The sequence below is a fragment of the Erpetoichthys calabaricus genome, chromosome 2 (genome assembly GCF_900747795.2).
Source record: "Erpetoichthys calabaricus chromosome 2, fErpCal1.3, whole genome shotgun sequence".
Classification (NCBI taxonomy): Eukaryota; Metazoa; Chordata; class Cladistia; order Polypteriformes; family Polypteridae; genus Erpetoichthys; species Erpetoichthys calabaricus.
In genome coordinates this window covers 96,431,988-96,450,142 of record NC_041395.2, presented here as the reverse complement: position 1 = coordinate 96,450,142, position 18,155 = coordinate 96,431,988, and the positions used below count along the sequence as shown (strand labels likewise).

Genomic DNA, 18,155 nt, shown 5'->3' with positions numbered 1-18,155 from the left:
TGATTTGATTTTAATTATCAGAAGGTTTCTGTATTATTCACGTTCAACTAACTTCTATGCATTCCTTTATTTATAATTAGGAAAAAACGGAAACATGGTGGTGTGGGCCTTATAGAATTCAACTCTTTGGCCCATTCTGTTGTTACTTCAGTACAGAAAGTGAAATAGATGTAAATAGAAATCTGGAGTTCACCTGCTTAAAGAGCAGTGTAGTGAAATCATTTCACTACAATGAAAATGAAGGAAGGCAGTAGCTTACAGGGCTGCATTAAACAGTTCACTAATTTAGTGAGCTAAATTACTTGTTGTTCTCCTCTGGTCAGTGAGTGGTCATTAGTTCCAATCCTTATAAAGTCTGCCATAAAAGTACCATCCATCCATCCATCCATTTTCCAACCCGCTGAATCCGAACACAGGGTCACGGGGGTCTGCTGGTGCCAATCCCAGCCAACACAGGGCACAAGGCAGGAACCAATCCTGGGCAGGGTGCCAACCCAGCGCAGGACACACACAAACACACCCACACACCAAGCTCACACTAGGGCCAATTTAGAATCGTCAATCCACCTAACCAGCATGTCTTTGGACTGTGGGAGGAAACCGGAGCGCCCAGAGGAAACCCACGCAGACACGGGGAGAACATGCAAACTCCACGCAGGGAGGACCTGGGAAGTAAACCCAGGTCCCTAGGTCTCCCAACTGCGAGGCAGCAGTGCTACCCACTGCTCCACCGTGCCGCCGCCATAAAAGTACCCTAAACTGCAATTTACCTTTACCATTTCAGTAATCAAATGGCTAACTATATTACAAGTACATGCGATATTTTTCCATTTTATTTACTTGTAAAGTTATAAGTTAAAAAAAAAGCTTAGCAAAACATATCCCAACATCCTTACTCCCATTTAGTCCAATTTAGAGTCAGGGGAGGCCTGAGCCTGTCTCTGAACTTTAAACAGGGTGCTAGTCAATTGCAAGGCCCACTCACACACACAAGCCAATTTAAATCTCCCATTAACTTAACAGTATGGGGGATGCTGGGGGAAAATCCACACAGACAGAAAGAGGTTACTATTAGGGAAAATACTAAGAAATAAAAATAGTTGTCATGAGTCACTGATAACAATTCCTCCATGACAGACGTCCTTCATTGTATCATGACTGATGGAGCCTGCCAGGTGCATTGTTCAGTGCACTGTGATAAGACTGCCTAATCTGACTAAGAGGTTTCCTATATATGTTAGTTTCATTTGCATAATATGGTCACAAAGCATTTCCAACAATCAACAAATATATATATATATATATATATACACCAATGTTCAAATCACCACACACATTTATTTACAATATTTACAATAAATAGTGTCCTGCACACAACCCACTGCCCCTCCGTCACACACCCTCAGTCCAGGCCTTTCAAACTCCTGTCCTCTCCTCGCCGCCTCCACTCCTCTCCTACGAGCTTCATCCTCTTCCACCCAACTCCAGCTGATGACTGGAGGGAGGCGGCCCCTTTTATGACCACCCAGATGTGCTCGAGGTGCCCTCTGATGAGCTTCCTGCAGCACTTCCTGGTGTGGCGGAAGTGCCGCATGAGGACCCGGAAGCACTCTGAGTGTCTCCAGTATTCCTTCTGCCAGCACTGCCAGTGCTGACGTCCAGGGCTTCATAGTCTTCAGGGCACCCTCTGGCAGTGGCCACAGGCCCCTATAGTGCTGAGCTTCCACGCTCAACTCCCGTTCTGGAGCAGGTTTTCATCCAGGATGTCTCTGTACATTGCTGCAGTCATCTTTCCCTTTATCTTGAATAGTCTCCCAGTCCCTGCCACTGAAAAACATCCCCACAGCATGATGCTGCCACCACCATGCTTCACTGTAGGGATGGTGCCAGGTTTCCTCCAAACGTGATGCCTGGCATTCACACCAAAGAGTTCAATCTTTGTCTCATCAGACCAGACAATTTTCTTTCTTATGGTCTGAGAGTCCTTCAGGTGCCTTTTGGCAAACTCCAGGCGGGCTGCCATGTGCATTTTACTAAGGAGTGGCTTCCGTCTGGCCACTCTACCATACAGGCCTGATTGGTGGATTGCTGCAGAGATGGTGTCCTTCTGGAAGGTTCTCCTCTCTCCACAGAGGACCTCTGGAGCTCTGACAGAGTGAACATCGGGTTCTTGGTCACCTCCCTGACTAAGGCCCTTCACCCCCGATCGCTCAGTTTAGATGGCCGGCCAGCTCTAGGAAGAGTCCTGGTGGTTTCGAACTTCTTCCACTTATGGATGATGGAGGCCACTGTGCTCACTGGGACCTTCAAAGCAGCAGAATTTTTTTTGTAACCTTCCCCAGATATGTGCTTCAAGACAATCCTGTCTCGGAGGTCTACAGACAATTCCTTTGACTTCATGCTTGGTTTGTGCTCTGACATGAACTGTCAACTGTGGGACCTTATATAGACAGGTGTGTGCCTTTCCAAATCATGTCCAGTCAACTGAATTTACCACAGGTGGACTCCAATTAAGCTGCAGAAACATCTCAAGGATGATCAGGGGAAACAGGATGCACCTGAGCTCAATTTTGAGCTTCATGGCAAAGGCTGTGAATACTTATATACATGTGCTTTCTCAATTTTTTTATTTTAAATAAATTTGCAAAAACCTCAAGTAAACTTTTTTCACGTTGTCATTATGGGGTGTTGTGTGTAGAATTCTGAGGAAAAAATGAATTTAATCCATTTTGGAATAAGGTGGTAACATAACAAAATGTGGAAAAAGTGATGCGCTGTGAATACTTTCCGGATGCACTGTATATATATATATATATATATATATATATATATATATATATATATATATATATATATATATATATATATACTGTATATATATATATATATATATATATATATATATATATATATATATATATATTCTTAGAGATGGCTAAATAAAAAGTTAAAATGTCATATAATTTCGTCTCCATAGTGTAGGCTGACATAAATGATACAGAATGTCTTAAACAGGCTGTTATAGTTAGTGGATCTTTACAAATTCATACTAAAAGTTTTGCCCTAATTTGCAACCAGACAATGGCTGGGTGTGCAGTGTGAAACATGGAGCTGAACACGTGAGACAGCAGCTCTTCCCACCGTACCACTAATATCTAACCATACCTTTTCTTTCTCCCACCATTATTGGTCCACTAAATCTTTATTACTAAAGCATGGTTCAAAGTCATTGATTTGCATCTGTTCTCTTAGATACTCGTTAAATTAACATTAATAATCAGGCAACCTAGTAAACACTACAAAACTGACAACAATGTTTATTTCTATGAACACTTACAGCATGTGCTGCTCAAATAGTGGTTGTGCCATCTGTTACTTCCTGCTGAGGTCTGTGTGCCTCTGGGGAGTCCAAGCCATCAAAGTTCAACGCAGGATGTCAAATGACATCAGGGCATTTTCCTCCCTGTTTAAATTCCTTTGTGAGATGGATGGATGTTTTTTGTGCATGCTATATGTGAGGTGTTTAATGCTAGATCAAGATGTGATAGAAACCTTCAATTGCAATAAGCATGTAACTGTAGGAGGACATCATCAATTTGCGTGTTTAGCAGCAACAGTGTTAGATTTCAAGGGGAATAACAGACAGTTGTTGGATTTGAATTTCACACTTGAGTCAAGTGACTTGGAATTTTTTAAGAATCTGTTGACCTTGACTTTTTCGGCTGTTCAAGCTTATTTGTAGGAAATTGGTTTTCCTGAAGAATTATACTTCCAGTTCCTGATGAGCCCATCATTATCAGCAGCAGCTACTGTTGATTCAAAAGTCTAGTCTGTAGAGCAAGTTTCAGCTGATTTTTATCAACATTCAATGTTGTAAATATCATTGTGAATGTAAATGACAGTAGACTTAGTTTTAAAAGACATTTTAAATGAAAAGTTTGGACATCTCATTGTCATGCTGCAGGCTGCTGAGGAAAGGAGTTTCATGTCTGGCTCTGTGCCTACTCATGTTATCTGTAGGGTTGGCATTGGTGGCTGAAATGTTGCTCAGTTAAAGTTTACTGATAATTTTCAGCTTTTTTGAGAAAGCCATAGTATTTAAATAGAGATGCTTTCTGACAATGCTGCATTAGGACTCGTAGTGCTACATACTATATTGTTTCTGCTACAAATAATATGGTTATGTTTGGACAAATTATGTCTTTAGCTAGTGAAATTATGCTTTATTTGTTTCCTTAGTGAGGTCAAGCAATTTTACTTATTTTAACAAGTTTTTACTGTTATATTACAATTCTCATTATTTAATGTGTGTGATGGATTTATTTCATTTAAGGCCTTCTGTTATGGCTAAGTGTCTCTATGTGCCCCTCCACCATATTAATACAAACTCTTAGAAAACATTGGTAATGATGGAAATGTGGTAATATTCAAAATTACATTGCATCACACGTTATATTGGAATGTGACACACTTTTGTTATCAATGAGTTTAACAATTATGGTGGCTTTCATCACAGAATTTTATATTCTACTAGTTGTGTAGCCTGGTTTCACTCTGAAAATTTTGTAAGACAATGGGCATCAGCTACAGTGTTGTCAGTTAATCTGATGGATCAGAGGTATTATGCATCTACATGCTTTTCTCTACACAATATTTTCAGTGTAGTCTAGTGGTTAAGGCATTGGACTTCAAATCCAAAGTTTGTGGGTTCAATTCTGGCTTCTAACACTGTGTAAGCATGAGCAAATCACTTCACCTGTTTGAATTACAATTGGAAAAACATAAGAAATGCGCAGACCCCCGTGACCCTGTGTTCGGATTCAGCGGGTTGGAAAATGGATGGATGGATAAGAAATGCAACAAATTGTCTCTCAAATGTTATAAGTCTCCTTGGATAAAGGCATTATTAAAATAATAACTTTTTGGTCACTGGAGCTGCTTACTCTTGAACATGCTATACACAATTGTCCATGAGGAAAGTATTCCTGTATTAGATCCTTTCCTGCTCTTCCTAGGGGCTTGGCTTTTGTTGATGGTCACTGCAAAACACAACTTTAGAAGAAAATTTATTTTTTTTAATTGAAATTGGTGATCAGTGGGAAAAATGTGAAATCTGATTACACCATTCCCTCAATTACAGTATTTCTTTTTGTGTTGTTCATCAGTTGTTTGTAGTCCTCTTTTAAAGTCTGCAGATGTGAATGTATATACAGTATGCTAAGCAGTACCTGAAGTGGATATGTATAAGTGCTGGTATCTTATGTGTTACATTCATGTCTTAACATGAGGAGCACGGAGCATTTCCACATTAGAAATTCAAGCGCACACACTGTGTGATTTTGGTATGATTTTAAGCTTGATTTTCAGTCGTTGACTGATTATAGCTGAGTCAGCCAGAATTCTGGCTTCATCAACTATCATTGCACGTGCAGTATGAGAGGGATTGTGTTGCCTGATTACATATTATGACTGGGTCGTTGTACAACTGGAAAAATTTATATCAGAAATTTCAGTTGGCTGTCTTGTAGTGTGAGCAGTCTCACAACCTGATTTTAAGATGCCGCTATTAAATTTCATTGTGCATTGACCACAGTATATTGTAAACTGGTCATTTCTGCTCTCTCACTCATTTTCAAAATACTAAACATCATATAGCAACACACATAAAACTAAATAGCCAATGCCAAAAGCATCTTAGATAGACTATATACCTCTAATTCGATCTGTAAAATAGACAAACTGCGCCTCAGCCATCTAAGAACCCAGTTACGCCTTTTATATTTCTTTGAACTTTCAGACCACAGTATGACAAAGTCAGGAATGTAGCTGTTTTCTTTGTTGACATTTTGAGAAACCTGTGGCCATCATGTTTTTTGAATGGTTAAAACTGTCTGTTGGGGCCATGTACAAATATGGTCTTCACCAACATCATGGCATGTCAATCGAACTGAACCTGTTTGTACAGTTTGAGCACATGTACAACTGGCAACTCGATCATGCAGTGTGAGTAGTCGCTTGACCATGATTTCTAAAAATTTTACAGTGTATGCCCAGCATAAGACCACCATTTCCTTCATGGAGTTTATAGCACCACATTTGAAGAGCAGGGCTTTGGGTATATTGGTTTTTCAGGGCTGTGACTGGGGGTTGGAGGTTGTCAGAACAGAACGAATAACCAAGATGAGAGCTGGTATGCTCCTAAGAGTGCTGGTAGTCAACAGCAAAAACAGTGCTCGCTAACCATTGAGTTCTACTTCTTAATTGAGCTTTTTATAACGTGGTCATGTCTGCTTTATTCTGTCCAGGACACCATGCTGTCTTCATTCTTTCATCCACTCTATTGGTTACTTGTGCTATTCGCGTGACCCATGAATCACTTCTGTCTACATACTTAATTTGCATAAATCATGCTGTCAGAACAGCTGAAAGCATGCAAGTTAGCATAATATTAATAAATAAAAAATATTTGTCAGCTATTTTTCTTTTTTCTATAATGCCATCAAATTTCAATCAAATCTGACAAGGCATTATTGAGATTTGGGTTATTTAGTTTTACTATGGCTATTGACCCATAAATATTGATATATCCAAATGTCCTTTCTTACTGGATACCTACTGAACTAGATGTATAATCCTGCTAAATTTCAGCTTTTTAACTAAATGGGAAGCACAGTTTTTGTTGATGATACTTATATATACAGGTATGTACTGTATATAGATAGATAGATTATCACAACTCATTATCTTGTGAATGTTCTTTGATTTGAATTTAATTTTCATATTAAACATATTTATGCACATATATATTTTTTTCATTTACAGCTTTTGATTTTCTTAAAATATTCCAAAAAGCAGGGCCTTTAATGTGTCATTGGAGCATCCTTTGCTATGCAGCTGTGCTTAGTTTTCTCGTTGTCCACTCTGAACTACTCTAATGGGTGATGTTTTAAACCACATGAATGCCTTATACATGTCTTGCATGAAAAGCGTGGCTCCTTTTAGCATTTTATCAAGCCAAAGCTATCCTCGGATGAATAATAACAATTGCTTTTTTTAAAAGAGATTACAGAAAGGTGGAATGTAAGTGAAGGGACACAAGGCTGACTGTTCATTATTCCATTTACTAAAATATAATGTAACAATTCTGTGAGAACAAGATATTTTGTAATTTAATTTCTTATAATTGTGAAAAGGGCAGAATCTTTGTGAAGTTCAGCTCCAGAAGCTTGAATTCTGGTTCAGGCAATATCTGTATCAAGTCTTTCTGTGTCTGCCTGCATCCAGTATTCTAAAGACACACTGGAGGTGCCAATGGCCGTTCTAAATTGCTGGAAAACATGGCTTGTGTTGTGCTGGCACCTCGTCCTGGGATAAATTATCCACACTGCTTCAGTTTGATTCAGTAAGTGCATAAATCTAAGGACAGATAAATGCCCAATTATACTGGATTCTGACCATTACTGCAAAGCAAAACTGCTGTTTTGTATTCAGTACATTAGGATTTTAGGGTTTCCTCTGGATACATCAGTTTTTTTCCCACATCCCCAAAGACATGCTGGTTTGGTCGACTCACGATTTCACACTAGCTCTGTAGCAGTGTGAGTGTGGGTGTGTGTGTGGGTGTACCAGATGATGGACTGGCACTCTGTCCAGAGCTGTTTCTTGCTGGGATTGGCTACGACCCTAAGCATCAATTATCTGTTTGAAGCAGGTCTGAAAATATTATGTATATTACTGCTGTTGGTGAACTCCTTTTGATTGATTGAACAAATTGTTCAACCTGTTCTTTGATATCTCATTTATTTGTGACTCTTTGTTCTTATTGCAAAGCTATCTCCTGTAGTTCACTGGTGCTTATATTGGTAGTTGAACCTTTACCATTTGGCACACAGAATAAAGAAAGCACAGAAGACACCACAGCTACACTTATGTATCTGTTGTTTGCGCACTCAGAAGGTTTCAAAACTCACAGACTTCTATTTAATGACTTGTCATCTGCTTTTAATATCATCCGGCATCCCATTTTAGTTGCAAAGCTAAATGACCTTTTCTGTTTGGACTTTAACTTGGTTGGCTGGATCCTGACGTTTTCTAACTAACACAGAACAAAGAGTGCACAAAGATGGCTGCTAATCTGAGTAACTCCCATCATGCAATGGGGCACCCTGAAGCCGCTGTCTGTCTTTACTTCAGTTAATGCTGTAATACAAAACACTGCCAAATTTAAAACAAGAACAGACATAAGACTGTGAAATAATTTGTCTTTTACACGATGAACGTCAAAGTCTTACTGTTGATGATCTGTTATGTGGTGAGATTGTTCCTTTTTACAGCATAATGGACTGACATCACATCTATGGCTGCTGGGTTAGGATCCTGCTGCCTGAGGTACTAAATTAGAATAATGGATTTAATACATTACAAGAATGAATGTTTTAACAGGATGCTAAAAGATTAAATTATATATTGCACATAAAGTGTAAAAAACCTGCTTACTGTATGCATAATTGTATCTTCAGTTATACTGTATAACACTTGTGACTGATTATTTCTTCAAAATGCATTACTGTGATTCTTTCATAATCTGTAATTTCTCATTTACATTTATTATTGTGGTACCTTTTGCTATTAATAAAGCAAATCAAAATAAAAGATATGTGCTAGATAAAGTATAAACCATATTAAGCACTAAAAAATGCCTTTTTGCTGCTCCCCAGGTTGCTATCCAAAATGCCCCCCAAGAAAACCATTTTTTGATGAAGACTCCATGAAATGTGTAGCAAGAAAAGATTGTGGTTGTTATGATAAACAAGACCACCATTATCAAATTGGAGAGAAAATGCCAACCAGTAATGTTTGCCAGACCTGGTAAGATTTTGTCTTTGTGCAAAATGGATAAATATTTTGCTAATTATCCATGAGTGATTGCATCTCAGTTTTGGGAAACCTAGATGTGAGGCAAGAATCAAAGTCAAAAATGAGATAAGAAGTCAAAACCAGGCAAAACATAAAGATTGATTAACGAAGAGAGCTTTGTTGTTGTTGTTGTTTTTAAGAATTTATCCACAAATTGGATAAAGCCTGGTGCATTACGTTGACCTTTTATTCTGTCATGCAGATGAACTCGAGGTCACGACCTAGGAGACCATGCCCCTAGAAATACAACCCTAACAACGGTTACATAAATGGCATCTAATATGGAAAATAGCAAAAGGACTCCAAAAATCAGCCTAGATCATGACAAATATATGCTTTCAGAATAATCAGCGCAAATAATCAAGATGAAACTAAAGCCTCATGAGAGTGACTTGTTTGAATTGAAGACCTGCTTCTTCCATTCATTTGTCCTGTCTTCGATTCAAAAAGTGACTCCCATTAGGCTTCAGTGTCTTGTTGATGATATAATATTTGTAAGATGGGGGAAAAATGTTTTAGATTGTTTTGAAATGTGTGTTTTAAAAGACATACTGGTGTCAGTGTTAACACTTAATTGTGTGCTAATTCATTAAAACTAATGTTTAGATCAGCTTAGATAAAAAGTAAATTTTGTTGCAGTATGCATCACCCCTCTCTCCAATTGCTAACATTTCTGTTTTTTTCTGTATTCAGAAATAAACAGTCCTCACCCATCCAATCTTTTAACTTACTGTCACAATTAATTAAGAATGCCACCAGAGAAATGTCATTTGGTCTAAAAGAATACAAATGTCACATATAAATGAAAGTGAATGATAATGATAATTTCTAATGTGATTCTATTTCCCAGCATGTATGTAAATTGAGAACAGTAATGGTCTGAGTACTGAGCCCTGTGGTACACCATATTTAACTTGTGAGTTATATTTTATTAACTCTGTGATATAACCACAGGGATGCCCCTACTATTGAAAAGATCATTTTAGGATGTCATTGGCAACAACAGACACACAGTTTAATGTTATCAGGGTGCTTGCTTATATGGATCCACAATACACACTTGAAAACCCAGAAATCCAATATCATACTAGTGAGGTAAGCCATACAAGGCTTATTTAAACTAAGGAGACACAGCAAATAAGGTAAAACTCCTAAAACAGCATATTTTATCTTCCTTAGACAACTGCACAGCAATTGTTAAAGTGTGTTATGTGTCTTTAGGATTATTTTCACCACTTTAGATACATCCAAGCACAGAAATGCGTGATGTAAGTTAGGCAGTTAGTTTTGGTGTCCTCTTAACCTTGTGACTCTACACTGTCTCTTGTTTAGAAGGCACCTCATTCCTCATGACTCTGCCCAGGGCAGATGAAAGCGCACACTTTGCAAGAATATCTGAGCTTAAAATAAAAATGCAGTACTTTTGATTTGTTGAGTCATCAACTGAGTTTCCCATAAGCTTTAGTGATGTCTTGTATCTAACAATAAAAGATGTACATGGTAAATTACCAAATTTATTTTCTTGTGAACAAATGAAATAATAGACAAGGACTCATACTGTATACTTAGAAAATTATTTTATGCACAGATGGACATTCAGAGACATAAAAACCAAACTGATAAAATAAACCCATTTTTTGAAGGATATGTGCTAGGCACTTTCCCTAATGAATCCCAGAAAGAAAAGCAAATAAAAAGATAACAGAGAAGCTGTTTGTCAGAGTGCCTAATGAGCTGAAAAGTCGACATTTATGTTGCTGGTTCGGTTCCAACAGCTGACTCAATTGTTGACTGTAAAAACTTCATTCTTGCTACAAATTCTCATCTACTTTGTTTAAAGGTGTTAGGTAAACAGACATGCAAAAATCATTGAGCCCCACCACAGCATATAAGAAGGTTGCTGTGTTCCCGCTAAAAATATTAATAAGTATCAAAGTGCGTCATTAAGATATTTATCGGTTACTCAGTTTTAAATATTTCTACAGCTAAAAACATTTTAGAAGCTTAAAGTTTGCATTCAGCTGAAGAGCATTCATCTCTACATTAGGATAAAACTCTTCTACTCGTTTCTGCATCAATAGAATCTTTGTTATAGAATGTCTTACTGGAAGTGAACAAGTTAGTTGATGGTTAGATAATCCAACAGGATAAAAATTACATTTTATTATATTCAATTTCAAAACTGCACTGACCACTCTTTACATCTTTTGTTTTAATAGTGTATGCTCACAAAAAGGAGTACAATGTCATTATGATGTTAAGGGTATGTAATCTATTTTTCTTATGTTTATTTTTCAAAGTTTGCTAGCCATTTCATGTTGTCCATAACTTCAAGCCAATGGCTAAGTGTTGGAATACTGCTGGTAATATGTGAGCAGTTAGGTTCCCTCTTTGATAGATGGTGATATGGGTCATTAAGACCATTACACCTGTCATTAATATGGATGGTGTATATAAATTCCACACCCTCACTGTGCTTGAGTTATACAGGCAATTATCTTTACATTGCAGGGTGTCTGTTCTTCAGTTCAATGCTAATATTGCTGGGCTGGTGATTTTTTCCTTGTCACCTGTTCTGATAATATCTTATTTCTTATTGAAATTAGTAAGGAAGACTCAAATTCAGTCAGAATCATCCATCCCTGGCCTCTTACTATAATTTTGACTTCAAATCCAAAGTTTAATTCTCACATAGAGAAAATGTTTGGGTTTAACATACAGTTCACTCCATTTCACCTTTTGTCTTATGTTCAACTTATAGCTTGCAAGTGCATCTATAACATGAAGGAGTTCCCACTGAACGCTATCATCTACAACACTACGGATGGCTTAGGAGACTGCATCACAGCTACCTGCAAGGAGAATGGCACAATTCAAAGAGAGATGTACCCCTGTGCTGCAACTACCACAGCATCCACCACAGCATTTGTTTTTAACACTACTGTTCCTCCCTCAACTGTCCCCACACAGCATTTGTGTAAGTCATTAGGTCATACAGGATGGGTAAATATCTGGAATTTTAGTAGAAACAGGACATAAATATTTAGGAAATAAGAAGGGGTATCTAAACCTACTTAAGTTATGGAATATAACTTAAGATCAAAAATATAACATCAAAACAGATGTATAATGTACAATCCTTTTTATGTACGCAACTAGCATTTAGAAAGTGAGTTTATGCATCATTCACTCTTAGGTAAAGTCAACTTACATTGTCTAATATTAAGTTGCTGGCATAGTCAGTTGCTTTTCAGTATATCTGTATTTTGATACTACTACTCATTATATACAATAGCAACCTCTTCCTTCCTATGTAGGCATACAAGGTTAAATTCTTCCTGTTTGTCAGGCACATGATCACCAAACATGCCTGCCACAATATGTGCAGTGCAGCCCTTACTTAACATCAGTCATCCTGTAGTGAAACTGAGCCAAAAGGTCACTGTGCTTTGTAAAGCATTGCTGGCTGCACATACCAAAGTAATTAACAAGAACTTGGTTCAACAATGATACTGCAGACATTATATTAGGTAAATAAATCTTAAAACTGTAAAGAGATTATGTTTGGAGTAGCAAAAATATACAGAGTAAAAAAAGGGTAAAAACCTAAACAAAGTGCAAAAATTGGCAAATGGCCAGACACTGCATATCCAAAACACAGCAAATTCACTGGACAAAAACTCTAAATCCAAGAATAAGGCAAGGTCAAAAAAACAATAAAACGCTAAAGAAAAAAGAGGGCCCCAGGAGAGGTCATGTGACAAATGTTTAAGCAACTCCATCATGCAGAAATCACCCTTTCTTTCCCCTGGGCTTACATGATGTGACTTCTCTCCAATTACATAGCAACAACCAAGACAGAAGGACGTAGAGGCAGAGATAGGCAAGCAACACATTGACTTTAAGCCACAGACAATTCCAGACAAAGGTTGCAGGCTCTCTCCAACTATGCACCCTTTCACAATATATTCATTTCAGGACGAATTGCATGGAAATAGAATAATACATCGAGTATAATCCAAGTAAAGCACTCTTTATACATTGTTTTCAAACCACATTACCTCCAGTAAATGCTTTCTCTCCCAAGTAAAGCAACTCTGTGTTCTGCCTAAACTCACTGGTAACTGAACTTATACTTTATAGCATTTTCTTCAGAAAATATGCAGTTTTCCCTATTACACTTAAATAACTTGTTGAATAGTATACATGATGCATTTGAACTTATTTGTAATATTTAGTAGTAACAAGCAACTTGCTTTGATAATAGTAATTGGATTTATTGATGAAGGAAACAAATACTGTATGGTATGTCTCAATTAAACATACAGAATTAATGTATATATAGTAAGTTATTAGTATAATAAATTCAGTGTAAGTTTATTTTCTTAAATTGTATTGCAGCATCAATGAATCCCTCTTCTGCTACATCAAGCCAGCCTAAAACCACATGTGAAGAAGAAGTCTGCAAATGGTCAATTTGGTATAATGTTGATGGACCAGACCAGGGAGACCTGGAAGGAGATTATGAAACTTTTGAAAATATCATCAAGAAAGGATATGCTGTGTGCCAAGCACCTCTATCAGTTGAATGCCGTTCACACCTCTATCCTGATACCCCAATTACTCAGTTAAAACAGGCTGTTCAATGTAATAAAACCTTTGGACTTATTTGCAAACATGAGGATCAACATCCTACAAAATGCCTCGATTATGAGGTCCGAATTCTTTGTTGTGTTTTCACCACTTGCCATACAACAGTTGCTGTAGAATCATACACCACTCATCTTTCATCTGTAGCTCCAACCACCTCAATATCAGAAAACACCATCAACACTAAACAGACGTCACCTGAATACTCAAGTGGGAAGACAACATCAGGAGTGTCAAATGAGCAAACAACACCAAGAATAACAACTAAATTTGAATCAAGTGAGCACACAACACCTGGAATTACAACTAAACACGCGTCACCTGAATATTCAAGTGAGCAGACAACACCAGGAATTTCAACTAAACACACTTCAGCAGAATACTCAAGTGAGCACACAACACCAGGATCAAGTGAATCAAGTGAGCACACAACACCTGGAATTTCAACTAAACACACGTCACCTGAATATTCAAGGGAGCAGACAACACCAGGAGTGTCAAAGGAGCAAACAACACCTAGAATAACAACTAAATTTGCATCAACTGAGCACACAACACCTGGAAGTTCAACTAAACACACATCATCTGAATATTCAAGTGAGCAGACCACACCAGGAGTATCAAGGCAGGAAACGACACCTAGAATGACAACTAAATTAGCATCAAGTGAGCACACAACTCCAGGAATTTCAACTAAACACACGTCATCTGAATATTCAAGTGAGCAGACCACACCTGGAAGTTCAACTAAACACACGTCATCTGACTATTCAAGTGAGCAGACCACACCTGGAAGTTCAACTAAACACATGTCAGCTGAATACTCAAGTGAGCAGACAACACCAGGAGTATCAAGGGAGCAAACGACACCTAGAATAACAACTAAATTAGCATCAAGTGAGCAGACCACACCTGGAAGTTCAACTAAACACACGTCATCTGAATATTCAAGTGAGCTGACCACACCTGGAAGTTCAACTAAACACACGTCATCTGAATATTCAAGTGAGCAAACCACACCTGGAAGTTCAACTAAACACACGTCATCTGAATATTCCAGTGAGCAGACCACACCCGGAAGTTCAACTAAACACACGTCATCTGAATACTCAAGTGAGCAGACCACACCTGGAAGTTCAACTAAACACACGTCATCTGAATACTCAAGTGGGCAGACAACATCAGGAGTATCAAGGGAGCAAACGACACCTAGAATAACAACTAAATTAGCATCAAGTGAGCAGACAACACCAGGAATTTCAACTAAACACACGTCATCTGAATATTCAAGTGAGCTGACCACACCTGGAAGTTCAACTAAACACACGTCATCTGAATATTCAAGTGAGCAGACCACACCTGGAAGTTCAACTAAACACACATCATCAGAATATTCAAGTGAGCAGACCACACCCGGAAGTTCAACTAAACACACGTCATCTGAATACTCAAGTGAGCAGACAACACCTGGAGTTTCAACTAAACACACGTCATCTGAATACTCAAGTGGGCAGACAACACCAGGAGTATCAAGGGAACAAACAACGCCTAGAATAACAACTAAATTAGCATCAAGTGAGCAGTCAACACCAGGAATTTCAACTAAACACACATCAGCTGAAAACACAAGTCAGCAGACGACACCTGGAAGTTCAACTAAACACACATCATCTGAATACTCAAGTGAGCAGACAACACCAGGAGTATCAAGGCAGGAAACGACACCTCGAATAACAACTAAATTTGCATCAAGTGACCAGACCACACCTGGAAGTTCAACTAAACACACTTCATCTGAATATTCAAGTGAGCAGACCACACCTGGAAGTTCAACTAAACACACATCATCTGAATATTCAAGTGAGCAGACCACACCTGGAAGTTCAACTATACACACGTCATCTGAATACTCAAGTGGGCAGACCACACCTGGAAGTTCAACTAAACACACTTCATCTGAATATTCAAGTGAGCAGACCACACCTGGAAGTTCAACTAAACACACATCATCTGAATATTCAAGTGAGCAGACTACACCCGGAAGTTCAACTAAACACACGTCATCTGAATACTCAAGTGGGCAGACAACACCAGGAGTATCAAGGGAACAAACAACACCTAGAATAACAACTAAATTAGCATCAAGTGAGCAGACAACACCAGGAATTTCAACTAAGCACACATCAGCTGAAAACACAAGTGAGCAGACCACACCTGGAAGTTCAACTAAACACACATCATCTGAATACTCAAGTGAGCAGACCACACCTGGAAGTTCAACTAAACACACGTCATCTGAATATTCAAGTGAGCAGACCACACATGGAAGTTCAACTAAACACACATCAGCTGAATACTCAAGTGAGCAGACAACACCAGGAATATCAACTAAACACACGTTATCTGAATATTCAAGTCAGCAGACCACACCTGGAAGTTCAACTAAACACACGTCATCTGAATACTCAAGTGGGCAGACAACACCAGGAGTTTCAACTAAACACACGTCATCTGAATACTCAAGTGGGCAGACAACACCAGGAGTATCAAGGGAACAAACAACACCTAGAATAACGACTAAATTAGCATCAAGTGAGCAAACAACACCAGGAATTTCAACTAAACACACATCAGCTGAAAACACAAGTGAGCAGACCACACCTGGAAGTTCAACTAAACACACGTCATCTGAATACTCAAGTGGGCAGACAACATCAGGAATATCAAGGGAGCAAACGACACCTAGAATAACAACTAAATTAGCATCAAGTGAGCAGACAACACCAGAAATTTCAACTAAACACACATCATCTGAATATTCAAGTGAGCAGACCACACCAGGAATTTCAACTAAACACACGTCATCTGAATATTCAAGTGAGCAGACCACACCAGGAGTATCTAGAGAGCAAACAACACCTAGAATGACAACTAAATTTGCATCAAGTGAGCAGACAACACCAGGAGTATCAAGGCAGGAAACGACACCTAGAATAACAACTAAATTTGCATCAAGTGACCAGACCACACCTGGAAGTTCAACTAAACACACGTCATCTGAATATTCAAGTGAACAGACCACACCTGGAAGTTCAACTAAACACACATCATCTGAATATTCAAGTGAGCAGACCACACCTGGAAGTTCAACTAAACACACATCATCTGAATATTCAAGTGAGCAGACCACACCTGGAAGTTCAACTAAACACACGTCATCTGAATACTCAAGTGGGCAGACAACACCAGGAGTATCAAGGGAACAAACAACACCTAGAATAACAACTAAATTAGCATCAAGTGAGCAGACAACACCAGGAATTTCAACTAAGCAAACATCAGCTGAAAACACAAGTGAGCAGACCACACCTGGAAGTTCAACTAAACACACATCATCTGAATACTCAAGTGAGCAGACCACACCTGGAAGTTCAACTAAACACACGTCATCTGAATATTCAAGTGAGCAGACCACACCTGGAAGTTCAACTAAACACACGTCATCTGAATATTCAAGTGAGCAGACCACACCTGGAAGTTCAACTAAACACACATCATCTGAATATTCAACTGAGCACACCACACCTGGGAGTTCAACTAAACACACATCATCTGAATATTCAAGTGAGCAGACTACACCCGGAAGTTCAATTAAACACACGTCATCTGAATACTCAAGTGGGCAGACAACACCAGGAGTATCAAGGGAACAAACAACACCTAGAATAACAACTAAATTAGCATCAAGTGAGCAGACAACACCAGGAATTTCAACTAAACACACGTCATCTGAATATTCAAGTGAGCAGACCACACCTGGAAGTTCAACTAAACACACGTCATCTGAATATTCAAGTGAGCAGACCACACTTGGAAGTTCAACTAAACACACATCATCTGAATATTCAAGTGAGCAGACAACACCAGGAGTATCAAGGGAACAAACAACACCTAGAATAACAACTAAATTTGCATCAAGTGAGCAGACCACACCAGGAATTTCAACTAAACATACGTCATCTGAATATTCCAGTGTGCAGACCACACCAGGAATTTCAACTAAACACACGTCATCTGAATATTCAAGTGAGCAGACCACACCAGGAGTATCAAGGGAGCAAACAACACCTAGAATAACAACTAAATTAGCATCAAGTGAGCAGACCACACCTGGAAGTTCAACTAAACACACGTCATCTGAATATTCAAGTGAGCAGACCACACCTGGAAGTTCAACTAAACACACGTCATCTGAATATTCAAGTGAGCAGACCACACCTGGAAGTTCAACTAAACACACATCATCTGAATATTCAAGTGAGCACACCACACCTGGGAGTTCAACTAAACACACATCATCTGAATATTCAAGTGAGCAGACTACACCCGGAAGTTCAACTAAACACACGTCATCTGAATACTCAAGTGGGCAGACAACACCAGGAGTATCAAGGGAACAAACAACACCTAGAATAACAACTAAATTAGCATCAAGTGAGCAGACAACACCAGGAATTTCAACTAAACACACGTCATCTGAATATTCAAGTGAGCAGACCACACCTGGAAGTTCAACTAAACACACGTCA

At 38.6% G+C, this 18,155-nt stretch overlaps 1 protein-coding gene and 1 long non-coding RNA gene across 3 annotated transcripts in view; one reads left to right on the top strand and one right to left on the bottom strand.

The window, feature by feature from the left end:
• The window catches only part of LOC114645302 (mucin-5B-like), a 111,784-nt gene that overhangs the window by 29,459 nt on the left and 64,170 nt on the right, over window positions 1–18,155 (top strand). The window contains 4 exon segments of the mRNA XM_051922497.1: window positions 8,718–8,868; window positions 11,136–11,179; window positions 11,678–11,893; window positions 13,318–14,463. Of these exon segments, the coding sequence (XP_051778457.1) occupies window positions 8,718–8,868; window positions 11,136–11,179; window positions 11,678–11,893; window positions 13,318–14,463 (1,557 nt within the window).
• LOC127526688 (uncharacterized) lies at window positions 14,352–16,980 on the bottom strand. 2 transcript variants are annotated; one of them, XR_007934121.1, is made up of 3 exons: window positions 16,936–16,980; window positions 15,211–15,291; window positions 14,352–14,478 (listed from the first exon to the last, which is right to left on the bottom strand). It is a non-coding gene; the product is annotated as an uncharacterized LOC127526688 (long non-coding RNA). The 2 variants fall into 2 exon arrangements; XR_007934120.1 differs by lacking the exon at window positions 16,936–16,980 and adding an exon at window positions 15,781–15,825.